General features: G+C 43.8%; 1 protein-coding gene across 5 annotated transcripts in view; it reads right to left on the bottom strand.

The window, feature by feature from the left end:
* Positions 1–14,835, bottom strand: part of LOC104598222 (Rhodanese/Cell cycle control phosphatase superfamily protein) — a 63,101-nt gene that overhangs the window by 11,409 nt on the left and 36,857 nt on the right. For all 5 annotated transcript variants that reach the window (XM_010260148.3, XM_010260147.3, XM_010260153.3 and 2 more), the window contains one exon: positions 167–213. In XM_010260148.3, the coding sequence (XP_010258450.1) occupies positions 167–213 (47 nt within the window). The remainder of the gene's footprint in view (positions 1–166; positions 214–14,835) is intronic.

The raw sequence follows: 14,835 nt of genomic DNA, 5'->3' as shown, positions 1-14,835 counted from the left end.
TAGGCTAGGGGTCTTTTTCATGTCTATAAAAACTCTTCTCCATTAATATTTGTTTTATCCAAAATGCCAAACCTTTGATAAAAGAAACATCTTTGGCATGAATGAAAGGAAAGTGTATTTTTAGAGAATTATTGGAAAAGACTAGCTGAGAATAAAGAATAAGTACCTGACCAAGGCCAACAACACCAATAAGTTGCAGTGTCTTCTCCCACTCTGCAAACATATTTATCTCTTTAGTTGGCATCAGTTTATAAAAGATGACCAAGCTATTATATTACAAGTTTTCTAGGAAAATAAACAACAAGCAAATTTTCTTTTGTTTACTTTCTTTTTTGGGGGCAGGGAGAAAAAACTGATTGATGAACAAATATGACAATATCCTATAGAAGAAGTGAAGAAGTAAAGTTGAAAACACAAGTTACACTGTTTAAATCTTACTATCACAACTTTGAAAGGGTAGATACTAGGTTTCACATATTTGGATCATATAGAGCTCAATATTACACTATAAATGTGATGCCTATTCCCATGTGCATATCCATGGAAGCCACCTGATGTAGGAAGACAGATAACAAACAGGTGCTTTGATGCCAATTGATGTAGGACAAGTATCATCAATATTACAGTAATAATAATTTTGAAGGAAAAATGAAAAGGAATTGATGTTTATAGAGTTTAGATATAGGATTTGGTCTTGTGGATCTAGGAACAAGTCTATGAAAAGGAGGGTTCACAAAGGGTTATAGTGCAATTTGATTTGATCAGAATGGGGTTTTAAGGCTGAAACTCTTCAACATGCAGAAATCTTTGTGTGTGTGGTGGGGTGGGGGGGGGGGCTTGTCAATTTTTAGGGTTTTGTTTAACAAGAATACCTGCCACATCAGCATAAACAATGTTATCATAATGGTAAATGTATAAATTTGCTAATATTTCCATATCATATTTCCATTTCCACACATACCAACACAATATATTATTGGAATCAACATATTCCCCAATAAAAGCTGCCAGTGCTATACAAAATATAGTATTATAACATATTCGTCAACAATATTTTACATATGTCGAGTAGTAGTTTTATTGCTCACAACGAACATGATTACCGCTTTTATCCGACTCGAGATTATTTTCAAACATTAAGTTAAATCATAGTTTATATTGTATAATAAATTATTTGGTTGATCTATTAGAACCATTTGCACTTTCTATTAGTATAGATTTTGCTTGAACTCACTCTTTCATGTAGTTTTGATGATTTGAAACAATATAATAATTTAAAAGGGTCGATTTATGCATCTTTTATCATTACATAAAATAAAATAGCTGTTAAAGTGAGCTGAATAGGGGTAGTTTAGTCATCTCATGTTTGTTAAGTACTTTGCTTATGTGGCAGTTTTATTAGAGATACTCTGCCCCACACTTAAGTAAGGGCAGTTTAGTCTTTGTAAATGTTATTAGAACCTAATAAACATTAGGGGGTCGAATGAATGGGGAATCAATTAGTTTCAACTAAACCCTCCTGTTCTCTCTTTCTCTTTTCTTCTTCTTCATCTTCTTCTTCCTTCTCTCCTGGTTCGGGTTACTGTAGCTGCATTCGAAACATGGTATCAGAGCGAGGTTCCTGACCTGCTTCAGTTTGTAAAGCATCTCAGCTGTGTTTGTGACACCTTCTTCGTTTCTGGTTAGTTAATGGAGAGAACTGGTTCGCCCTAGGTCTAAGACATCACAGCTCGTTTCTCTCTGCTGCACACAGTCTTCTTCATCAAGGAAAGTGATTTCAGCAGTGAATGGTTGGTTGGTACTCTCAAAGGAAGGTTGGTTATCTAGTCCTTTTGTGTTGCTGGTATTTCTGGGTAGAAACCCTTCAAGAATCAGTTAGTACTGATTAGAACCTAGAGAACTAGGTTCATTGTTGCCCTAGAACGGGCTATGTACAGTAACCGAATGGTGTAGGGGCTGCTGTAAGTGGTTGAGTGGGTTAGGGCTGCTGCAGGTGGCCGAGTGGTGTAAGGTGTAATGCAGTGACCTGCCGAGTTCTTTGTGGTTGTGTAATTCCCTCTTAAATGTGTTAAACAAGTCTGAACTGGGTGTAGCAGATTTGACTGTGTTATGGTGCTTGTGGTGCACAACTTTTATTGAGTGGTTGTAAGAGGGCCTACATGTGATTAGTGAGTGCTAAATTGATGCTTATGTGGTTCGTGGGTTTGTGAAGTCAGCAGTAGTGTGAATAAGAACAAGGTGTGGGCTCTCACTGTTGTGTTTAGGGGTTGCAATAGGTGCTGAAATATCAAACTGTGAATAACATCAGTCAGCTTGTAGCTGAGAAGTCAGGTTAGAGGCAACTATGAAAGAGTACAATGGCAGCAATAGGAGATGGGTACAATGATCAGAAACCTAGTGTGGTGGTTTCCCCCGACTACCTAGGGGTACAGATGATCTCAATTAAACTGAATGGGGAAAACAACGTTCCATGGGCTAAATCTGTGGAAGTTTTTCTCAAGGCAAACAGGAAAGTGAAGCATGTAAAAGATGAGAAGCCACCGGCTGACTCTACAGGGTTCGATGATTGGGAACAAGAAGATGCTCAAATCATGACTTGGCTGTGGAATAGTATGGAGCCCAAAATTAGTACCAACTTCATATTCCTTGATACGGCTAAGGATATATGGGAGCATGCTAAGAAGCTATATTCTGGACAAGATAACACAACAAGAATATATCAGCTTTATCAGGAGTACTTTGATTTACAACAATGAACCAAAATACTAGAAGAGTACTATGCCTACATGAAGATATTATAAGGAATGAACTCAATGTCTATCATCCCCTCACTCCAGATATTAAAGTTCAGCAATAGCAAAGGAAACAACTAGATGTTACAAGATTTTTAGTGGGGCTGAAGTCGGAGTATGAACCAGTTAGAGCCCAAATATTAGGGGGATCTTCTCTTCCTACACTTGAGGAAGTATTCTCAAAGCTTCGTAGAATTTTGTTATGGGCCCGAGCGTAGGATCGCGTCACGGGTCGTTCCACGGCAGGAACCCCTGATCTTCCTTTGCCTTTGGCCTTGCGCACAGACCCTATTTTGCCTATCTAGTGGGTGATTTGTCCAAGAGACCACCCGAACTCTCCCTTGGGGTGATTTGTCCAAGAGACCACCCAAACTCTCCTCACTCTTTTCTTGGCTGGAAAACTGAATAATGTTTTATTTCAATTCGTAGCTCCTTAAATAGGAGATTACAGAAGGAAATTCCTAATTAAACTCAAACTCCAACTTGACTCAAACTCCTAATTACCTACTCCTATTGGTAACTCACTATTACTTAAGATAAGATAAAGATGAGATTAAGATAAAGCTAAGGGATAAGGGATAAGATAAGCTGGTGGCGAGTTGGCATATTCAGATAAGGATGGGCCCACCCCTATGAGCTGTCACGTGGGCCCCGCCCTGCTGCTGCTACCGGGTGCATGCGCGCGGCTCATGGTGCCCTGCCGCGCGTGCGGGCGCGCAGTGCTGCTGCAGCGCAGTGCAGGCGCGCGGCTCATGGTATCGCTGCCTTGCAGCGCCGGTGTGTGCGCGGTGCGTGCTGCCGTGCAGTGCGCACTGCTGCCTGGCGGTGCATGTCGCGCGCCATGGTGCCGCTGTCGTGTGGTGTCGGGCGTGTGCGTGCAGCGCCCTGTCGGGCGGTATGTGCCACGTGCTGCCAACCTGCTATGCGGCGCTGCCGAGCGGTGCGTGCCGCTAGGCGGCCCGCTGTGTGTGCTGCTGCCTATGGCTGTGCCGCCGTGCGTTGCCGGGTGGTGTGTTCATAACATCACACCCCTCTCGGACTACGAGCTTGTCCCCAAGCTCGAATTGGGTGTCGAAACACCCTCAAGGGAATCCTGGGTGGCTTTGCCCTCCTGGATCGGGTTCCCATGGAGGGGGTTCATCCTCATCTTCCTCTTGTTTCACCAGGAGGCAGAAAAGTCTCTTGCACCTGTGCCCTGCCGAGTAGGGTTCATCGCAATTAAAACATTGCCCCCTCGCCCTACGTTCTGCCATCTCAGCCCTTGACAAGTGCTTGATAGGAGGTGTACCGCCGTTGCTCCCCACACTGGATGTTGATATGGAATTGGTGCTCGTCTGTGGCTTCCGTTCTGGGCTGGCTGCTGGATGTGAGGCCATTCCGAGTGGTTCCCTGTTGTCTGCTAGTGAAGACCCTCCTCCAGTAGGCTTCGGGTTTGTCCAAGCCACTTCTGGGCATCCCATGCTGAACGGCCCTCGACTGATCTGCAGTTTGCGTTCGAAGGCTCGGGCTAAATTCATTGTTGTGACCAGGTTAGGCGGGCTCTGCATCTCTACATCAACTCTCAGGGGTTCGGCTAGACCAGCTGTGAACATATCAACCTGCTTGTCCGGTCGTACTGAAGAGGCTCTGGCGAGAAGGGTCTGGAACTGCCGCTGATACTCTGCTACGGTACTGGTCTGCTTGAGATTAATGAGTTCCCCCAAAGGGTTGTTTGTTAGTGGGGGTCCGAACCGAAGGAGGCAGTACGACTTGAACTGTCCCCAAGTAAGACCTGGTTCCTCCTGCTCCACTCGGTAGAACCAGAGCTACGCTTCTTCGGTCAGATGGAACGCGGCCAAGCTGACCTTGTCCTTGTCATCAGTGTGCTGGTTGCGGAAGAACTGTCCGCAGCGGTGCAACCATCCCAGTGGGTCTCCCGCGCCGTTGTAGGATGGAAATTCCAGCCGACTGTACTTTGGAATAACAGCGGCTGTTGGGGCAGCGGTCTGCTATTCGCTGGACGTCTCCGCCCTGTCCGGTCGACGGCTGTTGGTGGTGGCGGTTCCCTCCGAGCTTCTTTCGTTGTTGGAGAGAAACGCTTCCAGAAGGAGTAGTAGCTCCCGGACATCATCCTTGACCTCACGAACTTCCAAGCAGGTTTCGGCGAGCCTATGCTCTAGCTCGTGGACCCTGGAAGTCAGCGGCTCCTGTTCCCCCATGACGGTAGGCTCTGATACCAAGATGTTATGGGCCCGAGCGTAGGATCGCGTCACGGGTCGTTCCACGGCAGGAACCCCTGATCTTCCCTTGCCTTTGGCCTTGCGCACAGACCCTATTTTGCCTATCTAGTGGGTGATTTGTCCAAGAGACCACCCGAACTCTCTCTTGGGGTGATTTGTCCAAGAGACCACCCAAACTCTCCTCACTCTTTTCTTGGCTGGAAAACTGAATAATGTTTTATTTCAATTCGTAGCTCCTTAAATAGGAGATTACAGAAGGAAATTCCTAATTAAACTCAAACTCCAACTTGACTCAAACTCCTAATTACCTACTCCTATTGGTAACTCACTATTACTTAAGATAAGATAAAGATGAGATTAAGATAAAGCTAAGGGATAAGGGATAAGATAAGCTGGTGGCGAGTTGGCATATTCAGATAAGGATGGGCCCACCCCTATGAGCTGTCACGTGGGCCCCGCCCTGCTGCTGCTACCGGGTGCATGCGCACGGCTCATGGTGCCCTGCCGCGCGTGCGGGCGCGCAGTGCTGCTGCAGCGCAGTGCAGGCGCGCGGCTCATGGTATCGCTGCCTTGCAGCGCCGGTGTGTGCGCGGTGCGTGCTGCCATGCAGTGCACACTGCTGCCTGGCGGTGCGTGTCGCGCGCCTTGGTGCCGCTGCCGTGTGGTGTCGGGCGTGTGCGTGCAGCGCCCTGTCGAGCGGTATGTGCCGCGTGCTGCCAGCCTGCTATGCGGCGCTGTCGGGCGGTGCGTGCCGCTAGGCGGCCCGCTGTGTGTGCTGCTGCCTATGGCTGTGCCGCCGTGCGTTGCCGGGTGGTGTGTTCATAACAAATTTCTTTGGGACAGACAGAGAACTCCACACTGTCTGATAGATCAGCACTTGTGACAGCTAGAGGAGGTGGACATAGTACAAGAGGGGGAGGTCATGCTCCCCGAGGAGGCTGTGGCAGTTTCATGATTGGTCGGGGTGGTCGTGACTCAGGGGGAGGTCGTGGCAGAGGGAAGAATAACTCTACAAGGAAGTGTACTCATTGTGGTAGGGAAGGACACTGTAGAGGAGATGGGCCGAATGGCCCATAGACTGTCATTTCATGTTATGTTATGTTTCTCTCTATTATGGGCCTTATTCTGGGCCCATACTCTGTATTGTTCTGTTTTTTTGTATTTTCCTACCCACTCAAGGTCCTCTCTGTAATTTGTCAAAGATTAACTTCTTAATAAGATGTTTAGAGTGTTAGAGGGAGGTTATGTTCGAACCTCTTACTCTCTAACACTCATTGCCGCCAGCTCTCTCTTCTCTTCCTCTCTTGTTTGTTTATTTTCTGGTTTGCATCTAATCTCAAACAGTTCCATACATCAAGTGGACTGTTTTTCAACTTGGTATCAGAGCAGGCCATTGCTTGGCGTGTCCCTCATGTAGTTCTAGTTCAGCCAACTGCATGAGGAGGTTCTAGGGCTGAAAGTTTACGGTCATTCGCCTGGTTCTTGGAGGTCATTGGAGGGTGCCCAAGTTTCTACACACTTGGAGACGGTGACCAGGAAGAATCAGAAAGCAAGGTGTTCGGCCTGATTTGAAATCAGAGAAAAGGATTTCGAAGTTATCTCAGAGAGCAAAGTGTTCGGCCTGGTTTGAAGTTCAAACCAGATATTCTCTTATTGTAAGTTTTTTTCTCAATCCTTTGCTGGGTTATTTTGTTGTTTGAGAGGACTGTTAAAGCATTCAAAGCCCACCTCCATTCGGCCCACTGTTTCTGGACTGATTCTACTCAGAAATTTCTGGGTTATTTTGGAAGTGTTGTTCGACTGTTATTGGACTGTCAAGCTGCTGAAACTGATCTAAACTAAGTGGTACTAGTCTCATCCTCATCCCAGCCACTTCTTGGACCTATACTGAACACTTTGAAGTGGTTTTATCTAGTTAACAATAGGCTGTTAACTACTGCACACTGAGTGTTTGACAAAAGGTCCCTTAAGGACTGTGGCCTTTTTTCTTTCTCTTTGGGACAACGGTTGTTGGGAACCTGAAATACCTTGTGATTGGAGGTTTGTTGGTTGTCCTTTGAAGGCTGAAACAGTATAGAAAGAGCTACCACCGAGCTGGACTGTCACAGTTATCAAGATTGAACTGATTCTGTGAGCTGGTTGTTGTTGCCTATTCAGCTCAAACAAAGCTCATCAAGACCCCCAGTACTTTGGAAAACCTATTAAAATCCTAATTGGAGCCTTTACATGATGGATTTCTCAAACCTTGAAAACAAGAATGCTGCTAAATATGGACAGATTTTGGGAACCCCAGCCGATTCTATGTTGGTTGTAACTACAGTTAAACTTGATGGGACCAACTATTTGGCTTGGTCACAATCAGTGAAAATTCATATTTGTAGCAGAGGAAAATGGTGTTTTATTTCTGGGAGCAAGAAAGCTCCTCCAGAGGATGATCCATCTTATGAGAGATGGGTGCAAGAAAACTACACAGTGATTGGGTGGCTTGTGAACTCAATGCAGCCACAGATTAGTCAGCATTATCTGTGGATGAACTCGGCTAAAGAAATCTGGGATAGTGTTGTAGAAACTTACTCCCAGAAGTTGAATGTTGCCAAAGCCTACAAACTGAGAAGTGATGTGAAGAATCTAAGGCAGGGGGAGAAGTCACTTGCAGCATACTTCTCAGCCCTGAAATCTCTATGGCAAGAGATTGATTTGATAGAGGCTGTGACATGGGATACCCCCAAGGATGCTGAAACATACAGGAAATTGGTTGAAAGGAATAGGTCTTTGAGTTCTTGACAGGGCGGAATTTTGAATATGGCATTACAAAGCAAAACGTTTGTCCAAGGAAGATGTTTCATTGTCTCAAGCATATGCTTTGGTCAGCAGTGAAGAAAGTAGGAGGCAAGTGCAGGTTCAAGGAGTCAGTATCAATGATCATTTTGCAAATATGGGAATTAAACCAAAAGGGGTTACAGGAGCTCCCAGTGGCACAGGAAAGAAGGAGGTGGTGTGTGAATATTGCAAGAATCCGAAACACACCAAGGACAAGTGCTGGAAATTGCATCCCAGTCTTGTCCCTATCCGATTCCAAAAGAAGAATGATAGTAGAAAGACAGGAAGTGCGCATGCAGCCACAAGTACAGATACAAAGGTTGAGTCTGCCAATGCACAATTGGCAGCCATGAAAGCTGAATATGAGAAGTTTGGAAAGATGATCAGCTAGCTTGAAGGTGTAACTTCATCCTCCAACCCTTCTGGAAGTCCAGCCACCGCCGCATTTGCTCACTCAGGTATAAGGGCTTCTGCTAATCATGCATCCACCTCAGGTAATCCCAAGACCCCTTGGATCATAGACTCAGGTGCTTCTGATCACATGACCAACCTTTCCGCTTTGTTTGTTTCATATGATTTGCTTCCTGGTCGTGACAAAATCACCTTAGCTGATGGTTCTCTTGCCCCTATTTCTGGCAAAGGAACTATCAAGCCTACAGACTCCTTACTCTTATCTTCCACTCTTCATGTACCTAAATTAAATACCAACTTATTATCTGTAAGTAGCTTGACCAAGTCATTGAATTGTTGTGTAACCTTTTTACCTTCTCACTATGTGTTTTAGGACTTGAAGTCTCGGAAGGTGATTGGGAGTGGCCATGAAGCGAATGGAATATACTTGCTCGACACCCCTGGCCAATGCTTTGATCATCCCAAGAATGTTGCTTTTGGTTCTACTTCGACAGAGTCTGTCAGTCAAATTATGTTGTCATTGTCGGTTGGGTCATTTACCTTTTTCTGTTTTAAGTCATTTGCTTCCCAAACTGTTTAAGGGAGTCAGTGTGTCCAGACTCAATTGTGAGTCATGTCAGTTGTCAAAGCATTGTAGAAACAATTACCCTATAAGCAATAAAAGATATTCTTTTCCTTTTCATATTGTGCACTCTGATGTGTGGCGGCCTTACCACTTATCCTCTATGGGGGGTTACAGATATTTTATCCTGTTTATTGATGACTTTTCTAGATTCACTTGGATGTACTTAATGAAATCCCGGGATGAAGTCCCGAGACTTGTGAGGCAATTTCATGAGCTTGTTTTAACTCAATTTGATACCAGAATTAAGGTTTTTAGATCTGACAATGCAAAAGAGTATTTTGAGAAGAGTTTATCCTTGTATCTCTCTGACATGGGGGTTATTCACCAAAGCTCCTGTGTTAGAACCCCTGAACAAAATGGAGTTGCTGAGAGGAAAAATAGACATTGTTGAAGTTGCAAGGAGCATTTTGTTTGCCTCACATGATCCCACAAGATTTTGGGGTGATACTGTACTTACTGCTACCTATCTCATAAACCGTATGCCATCTAGGGTTTTAGGGTTTAAATCCCCCTTCAGTCTTCTTCATCCAGACAAGGATCTCTTCCCAATTCCTCTTCGTGTGTTTGGTTGTACCTGTTATGTTCACATTCCAAGTGTGCAGAGACATAAGTATGAACCAAAAGCCCACGAATGCATCTTCCTTGGTTACTCCCCCACACAAAAGGGTTATTGTTGTTTTGATCCAAAGACTAGCACCCGACATGTCTCTATAGAAGTTACCTTTGATGAACTTTCTCCTTTTTATGGTTCCTCTCAGGAAGGACATTGTCGACAGGGGGAGAGTCTGTCACAAGTTTTTGCTCTTCCTCTTCCTGTCCCAGTTGAGTCTCTTGACAAGCCTGTATCCTCACCAAATGAATCAAAGGAGGATCAGCCACTTCATTCCTCTTGTCCTAGTGCCCCTATTTCTTTACCTCCTCGTCCTACCCATAATCCCAAAGTGTATCAAAGGCAGAGATTCAGGAACGAGCAAGTAGTTTCCCTTACAACAGATGAGGCTCATACATTCCCAATCACAGATGAGATAACAAGTACTGCTTCAGCTCCCTTGGAATCATCCTTCCCAGATCTTGATGTCCCCATTGCTGTTAGGAAAGAAAAGCAGAAGTGTACTACAGACTGCATTTCCAAACACCTTTCTTATGACCTACTTTCTCCTTCATACTTTGCCTACCTCTCTTCAGTTGCTTCTAACCCCATTCCTAGGTCTGTATCAAAAGCTCTTGGGATTCCAGAATGGAGAGATGCCATGAAGACTAAAATGGATGCTCTACATGAAAATGGTACTTGGGAGGTGGTGGATTTGCCTGAAGGGAAGGATCTAGTTGGATGCAAGTGGGTTTTTACCATTAAATACAGGGTTGATGGGACTATTGAGAGGTACAAGGCCAGACTTGTTGCAAAAAGATACACAGACATATGGGATTGACTACCTGGAGACTTTTGCCCCTGTTGCCAAGATGACATCTGCGAGGGTTCTTTTATCTCTGGCAGCTCACTTTGATTGGCCTCTCTATCAGTTAGATGTAAAGAATGCATTTCTGAATGGTGACTTACATGAGGAGGTCTACATGTGTCTTCCTCCAGGAATGTATGGGAAAGATATGCAAGGAAAGTTATGTAAATTGAAGAAATCACTTTATGGCCTCAAACAATCTCCTAGAGCCTGGTTTGAGAGATTTAGATCTGCACTTGTTAAATTCGGCTATGTTCAGACACAGTTAGATCATACTCTTTTTGTGAAGAAAAGTGGATCTCTAACAGTGTATCTCATTGTGTATGTTGATGACATTATAGTGACTGGTGATGATGCCTCAGGCATTCTGGCCCTTAAGTCTTTCCTCCGTACAGAATTTGAGATTAAGGATCTGGGGAAGTTGAGATACTTCCTTGGCATAGAAGTTGCCAGATCCAAGGATGGGATTCTTATTTCCCAGAGGAAATATGTGCCTGATTTGTTGTCTAAAACTGGAAAAATGGGTGCAAGACCAGTTGCAACTCCCATTGATATGAGTCACAAACTTTCAGCTTCAGATGGAACTTTGTTGGAAGACAAAGGGGTCTTTCAGAGACTTCTTGGGAAGCTTCTGTACCTGTGCATGACTAGGCCAGATATTGCGTACGCTGTCAGTTGCATTAGCCAGTTCATGCATGCTCCTAGAGATACCCATATGGCAACAACAGAACGGATTTTGTGCTATCTAAAAGGCTCTCCAGGAAAAGGAATTCTATTTACCAAGCATGGTCATCTGAAACTTGAAGCCTATAATGATGTTGATTGGAATGGAAATATTGATGATAGAAGATCTACTTCAGGGTATTGCAGTCTGGTGGCTGGTAATATTGTCTCTTGGAGGAGTAAGAAACAATCAGTTGTGGCCTGATCCTCCGCAGAAGAGAGTATAGAGCCATGGCACATGGAGTCTCAGAATTGTTGTGGCTAAGGTCCTTAATGGAAGAACTTGGGATTGATCATGACAAACCCATGATGTTGTACTGTGATAATCAGACTACCATCAACATTGCTCACAACCCGGTACAACATGATAGAACCAAACATATTGAGGTTGATAGACACTTTATTCGAGAAAGAGTCACCTCAGGTGAAGTGTGTCTTCCATTCATTACTTCTGAAGGACAATTGGCAGATTTCCTCACCAAGGGCATTTCCAAGGCAAGGCTTCAACATGACACTGACAAGCTGGGCATGATTAACATCTATGCTCAACTTGAGGGGGAGTGTAGAGGAGATGGGCTGAATGGCCCATAGACTATCATTTCATGTCATGTTATGTTTCTCTGTTATGGGCTTTATTCTGAGCCCATACTCTGTAATGTTCTGTTTTTTTGTATTTTCCTGCCCACTCAAGGGCCTCTCTGTAATTTGTCAAAAATTAACTTCTTAATAAGATGTTTAGAGTGTTAGAGGGAGGTTATGTTCGAACCTCTTACTCTCTAACACTCATTGCCGCCAGCTCTCTCTTCTTTTCCTCTCTTGTTTGTTTATTTTTTGGTTTGCATCTAATCTCAAACAGTTCCATACATCAAGTGGAATGTTTTTCAACTGACACAGTGAATTTCTTTTATGACCTACATGGCCCTCCCTCTAAATGGGATATCCACAACCCAACCCAACCAATTTAAAAGGGCAGGTTGGGTGATCAACCCATTTCCAACCTGCCAAGTAAATGGGCGGGTTGGGTGGATTAGAAACTGGGTGGGTTGGGTGAAAAATTGCCACCCCTATGTGTGTGTGTGTGTATGAAAAAGGGGAACTCCCAGTTTTTCTTCTCTTCCAAAAGATGTCTCCTCTTTCTCTATTTTTTCCTCTTCTTCTGTGCTTTCGCCTATTTTCTTTGGATTAAACTAGCAAATAGTTGAGTTTCTCAGGTCTAGAAAACAATATGATAAAGATCAGTTCAAGAAAGTTCCCAAGTGAAGCCTTTGTAATTTTAGGACTGGTGGACCGCATGGAAAGTTGAAGAGACTAGTCAACATAGACTAAATGACCTGGTTCTAGATGAGTTTTGGAAATCTTATATTCCTATTAACTAACCGCTTACCAAGGAAGACTATTGGAGTTTTTTCCCTAAATTAAATAACTAAAGAAACCTTAGAAAAGTTTTTTGGAGATCAATTAGGCCTCTTATGGAGTGGCTCTTGGCCATTGAAGGATATATTAGTGCCTATTAATATAGGGGGCAGTTTTGATTGGAGATAGTTCAAGGACTTTTGGTGTGAGCACCCCATGTTTCTCCCTTTTTCCTAGTGGTGCCACTAGAAGTTTCTACCCTAATTATGATCTAGGATTGAAATCTTAATCTGAAACCCTAAGTGTAAGAGCATAGACTTGCAAACTGCCACATACCCATCTCACGTCGAAACCAAATCAACCACCTGGTTCTGTGACCAGCCCGGTTTACTAAGCAGTAATTAAAAGCAATTATAAGAATAAGTTTATCATCTGATGGCTTTCCACTTTAGTTGATGTGGCATGGAAGGTTTTAGAAACCTCTCCACTTGATAATAGTTGTGAAACACACCTACAATAATTCAGAAAATATAGAAAAAGAGAAGAAAAGGAAGAAGAAAGAAAAGTTTCAGCAGAAGTCTGTGAAAGAAGAAGGAAAGAAAAGGGAAGAGAAAAGAGAAGAGTTCAATCCTCTCTCTAGCCCTCCCCCCCCCAAGATATCTTTTATTTTCTGAATTCTAAACTGAGTAAACTTCCCTGGATGCTCTTAATGGGGTGGCCAGCACTAAAGAATTAATAAAACAAAATGAAAGAGGCCCATAACTAAAGGAACATAAACATAAAACACAACTTGTGACATAGGGTCTTTAGCTTGAAAACCCAATTCACTTAAAAGGTTCTTGATCCACAGTAGCTCTGCAACTCCATGTGACATGGCCCTATATTCCGCCTCTGCACTGGATCGGGCAACCACACTCTGTTTCTTACTCCTCCAAGTAACAAGATTTCCCCCTACAAAGGTACAGTAACCACTAGTGGATTTCCTGTCATCTACCAAGCCAGCCCAATCAGCAACAGTGTAAATCTCAACTCTCATATGCCCATGCTTCTTGAACAATAGGCCTGTCCCTGGGAATTTCTTCAGATATCTCAGTACCCTATCTACTGCTTCCAAATGTGCTACCTTAGGAGCATGCATAAACTGGTTGAGAACCCCCATAGCATATGCTATGTCAGGCCTAGTCATGGATAAATAAAGCAGTCTTCCCATAAGTCTTTGGTACTGCTTTGGATCCTCCAAAAGCTCACCACCACAGTCCCCAAGTTTATGATTCACATCTATAGAAGTGTCAGCAGGTTTGGCCCCAAGTTTTCCTGTATCTTTCAGGAGATCTAGGGTGTACTTCCTTTGAGAGATGAAGATGCCCTATTGGGAGCGGGCCACTTCAATTCCAAGGAAGTAACGCAATGGACCTAGATCCTTCACCTCAAATTGTGTAGCTAGGAACCTTTTTAACCTTTGTATCTCTAAGACCCAGTCACCGGTAATGACAATATCATCCACATAAACAATCAGGGCTGTTGTTTTCCCTTGTTCATTCTTTACAAAGAGTGTGTGATCAGATTGGCATTGTCTGAACCCCATTTGTTGAACTGCCTGGTGAAATCTGCTAAACCAAGCCCTTGGTGATTGTTTTAGGTCATATAAGGACTTCTTTAATTTGCACACTTTTTGCTCTTTACCCTTAGTGTAAAGAGACTGCGCCGAATGGGTCCTAGTATCTTCTCTTGTAATATTTTTTTCTATTTTTCTATTAGCTAATGGGCCTGTTATTTCTTTTTGTTTGATCTCTTTATGTTACTGCCTAGCTGGCCGCCCACTTTATGTTTGATCTCTTCCTCCTTTTTTCCCCATCTTCTTCTCTTGTACTGCTGCTCTTACTTTTCTTACTCCTTTTTCTCTCTAATTTTTCAAGTTTACACCTATTTTTGAGGACTGGTTTACATCTTGTTATTAGAGCAGGTTTCTTTCTTCCTTCTTTTCTTCTTCCTCTTTTCCCACTTCGATTAAGAGAGTGTATGGAGAGATAGGTTCTCTATAACTCAGAGGATCTCTGGCCAACTTGGTAGAGGGTTTGGAGAGTTTAAATCTGGCTGGATATTGCCAAGAAGTGGTGATGTTCTGTTGCTGCCCAAAACCCTAGCCGACTAGAGATTTTCGAAGGTACAGGTAAAAGTGAAGCTTTGGGTGTGGCGCTCTATGCTTGGGAGGTGTCTTTTGACTCCTAAAGAAGGGCGGTTCAGGTTTGGAAGAGATTGGGAAGCTCTGGTAGGAGCGGCTGCATCTTCTCTCTTCCTCTTCAACAGCTGGACGGAGTAAAACCCTAGTTTTCAAGCATCTGGTTCTGGTTTGACTTCAAGTAAGTTTATATAGACCAAATTTCTGGTTCTTTGATTTTCGTTTGATTAATGGAGCCATACGGATGTGAGTTCAA

The sequence above is a fragment of the Nelumbo nucifera genome, chromosome 7 (genome assembly GCF_055504915.1).
Source record: "Nelumbo nucifera cultivar China Antique chromosome 7, China Antique-T2T, whole genome shotgun sequence".
In the NCBI taxonomy this organism is placed as follows: domain Eukaryota; kingdom Viridiplantae; phylum Streptophyta; class Magnoliopsida; order Proteales; family Nelumbonaceae; genus Nelumbo; species Nelumbo nucifera.
This window is presented reverse-complemented; position numbering and strand designations above follow the sequence as displayed.